The sequence below is a fragment of the Sinocyclocheilus rhinocerous genome, unplaced genomic scaffold (assembly GCF_001515625.1).
Source record: "Sinocyclocheilus rhinocerous isolate Xijiao unplaced genomic scaffold, SAMN03320098_v1.1 scaffold544, whole genome shotgun sequence".
NCBI classification, from domain to species: domain Eukaryota; kingdom Metazoa; phylum Chordata; class Actinopteri; order Cypriniformes; family Cyprinidae; genus Sinocyclocheilus; species Sinocyclocheilus rhinocerous.
The window spans coordinates 495294-497787 of record NW_015658610.1 but is presented as its reverse complement, the minus strand read 5'-3'; the positions used below and the strand labels follow the sequence as shown (position 1 = coordinate 497787).

The 2494-nt window shown below is 38.3% G+C and overlaps 1 protein-coding gene across 1 annotated transcript in view; it reads left to right on the top strand.

Moving 5' to 3' along the window:
* The first annotated feature begins 343 nt into the window (after nt 1-343).
* The window catches only part of LOC107722780 (coatomer subunit delta), a 17794-nt gene continuing 15643 nt past the window's right edge, over nt 344-2494 (top strand). The window contains exons 1-2 of the mRNA XM_016531250.1: nt 344-578; nt 1927-2190. Of these exons, the coding sequence (XP_016386736.1) occupies nt 576-578; nt 1927-2190 (267 nt within the window). The 5' untranslated portion in view covers nt 344-575. The remainder of the gene's footprint in view (nt 579-1926; nt 2191-2494) is intronic.

Sequence of the window (2494 nt, the reverse complement as noted above, 5' to 3'; positions counted from 1 at the left end):
AGCTGGCCAATCAGAGCAGACTGCGCTTGTCGGAAGGAGGGACTTTGTAGAAAACGAAGCGTTTGAGAGAGGCGGGGCATAGAGGACCTACAATAATGTACAGTATTTGAAAAATAATGTGTTTTTTTTTACATTAAAGCATGTCAACATATTCTGTTACACCAAATACACAAAATAATTATCTTTAAAAAAGCATCATATGACCCCTTTAATGTTTATTTAATTTATTTATTATTGATAATGTTTTTAATAAATATATTATTTAGAATAGAATAGAATAGAATAGAATAGTAGTGATGGACACGTTGAAAGGGAAGCGCTAGTGTTGTGTGAGGGTTGGGCAATTCTGCTACTCCTTCTGCTGATGTTGGATCCTCCACATATGTCGCGCTGCCCTTTTACCCCGCTGACGAGCCGCTTCCGGTTGGAGACGTGGCTTATATTTCTGCCATATTGAGCCGCGGAGCAGTGCACTGCACACAAATTACAGTTTTATTTATCTCAGCACAGCATTTATACAACCACACAATCGGCGTTTAGAAGATTAAACGCAGAAAACATATCAGGCACTGAAAATGGTGAGTTCATCTTTATTCGTGTATGTACAACAAATTATTTTGACGACGGGTTCCGGTTTCTACATGAGAGATTGCTGCTAGCTAACGAAATGAACCACAGACTGATTTATTGCTCGATATGCGTATTTAATCAAGAGAAACATTAAATTTAGCGTATTGTCAAATTGAAAATTAGCTCAGTGATCATGTCTGTGTATAATGTCGCTTCTTGAGCTGTTAAACTCGCAAGTAAGGTAACGTTAACGTTATGTTGTCAATATGAGGAATGAACAGTGAGCTACACCAGAGTCAAATATTCGCAGTTCAGCAGGCCTGTAGTTGAGTCTATCAGCTTCTCATTAAACGTGTCTGTGATAACGAATCAGATATGTAAGTCTGTGATAAATAACAGTGGGGCTAAATGACTTTTTGTCCGAAATATCTAACGTTAGCTCATTTGTAACATCTGTTGACGTGGTCACATTGTGTTAGCCTTGAATTCACTGCTGGCATAATTAATGTTTAGAAATACTGCAATAAGTTATCATGAAAATATCAACCATTCAGATCAATTCAAACGTTTTTCTCTTATTTTTGTCTAATTTGGTAAAGTTACAACTAGTATTTGTATTCATGCAAATTGACTTTTCTGTCAGATCAGATTAGTTGAAACCGGACGAATTGTTTCAAAGCTTTTCTGTAAATTTTGTCTAAACTGGAATATTTTATTTTCCCAAGAATTGAGAGCATCAGAAAGAAAGAAACCACACAGGTTTTCATTCAGAAAATAAGAGTAGATGGATAGAAGCTGCATTTTGTGAGTCATACTTTCATTTATTATCTGATAGATTTTGTACAGATTTGAAATGTTTTATGGAAAGGTTGATATATTAATTCTATACAAAGTCTTTGCTCATTGTTTTGTAATGGGTGCTAGCTTGTCTCATTGAGCGTTGCTTTGTAGTATTTTGTAGCAGCTGTCTTTTCAGACATGCAGTCAGTGAATGCATCCTGAAGACTGTGTAATTTAATATCTTGCTAAACAGACCACAAAACTCTTCATCCCATTGATTTTTTTGATTTCTCAGAAAAAGCACACGTCAGAACAGCACGCGAATGAAATGTTTAACCGGCAAGGCTTTAAAGCACATGCAAATAATGCAGTTCTTGCATATTGCGTACTGTACTCTTTGTCGATTTTGTTTGTCCCATCAATGGTATAGAAGCAGAGGTGGGTCCAGACTTTGGACCTAAACGTGGCTGGGGGCATCTGTTATTTTACTCCCACTTCTGACTTCCATCCCGTTAAAAACCTCTTTGCATTTTTGAAATGGCTCCTTAAGATTATTGTTGATTAACTCTTCTCCAGGTGCTGTTGGCAGCAGCAGTCTGCACCAAAGCGGGTAAAGCCCTGGTGTCACGGCAGTTTGTGGAGATGACACGGACGAGAGTGGAGGGTCTGCTGGCTGCTTTCCCCAAACTGATGAACACCGGCAAACAGCACACGTTTGTGGAGACTGAGAGTGTGCGCTATGTCTACCAGCCTCTGGAGAAGCTCTACATGGTGCTGGTCACCACCAAGAACAGTAACATACTGGAGGACCTGGAGACACTGCGTCTCTTCTCACGCGTGGTATGATAGTAACAGCATGCACAATGGAATAAAAGACTTTTTATGGATAACTTAATTATGTCTTCTTGATACATCTCAGTGTTCATGTTTCGTTGTGAGAAATTCATTGTAAAATGAATGTTTAAGGCATTATGGGATCATGGTGCCTGTATATTTTACGTCTTATAACTGTATATAGCAAGGGTACGGTTGGGAACCTAAAATCGATTTGATTTCAAAATCGGATACTTAAGGTCAGGAATCGGATACTTGTTGTCAAATTAAAATTTCGATTCCGCCTATCGATTCCTATGCGCTTTTTTTT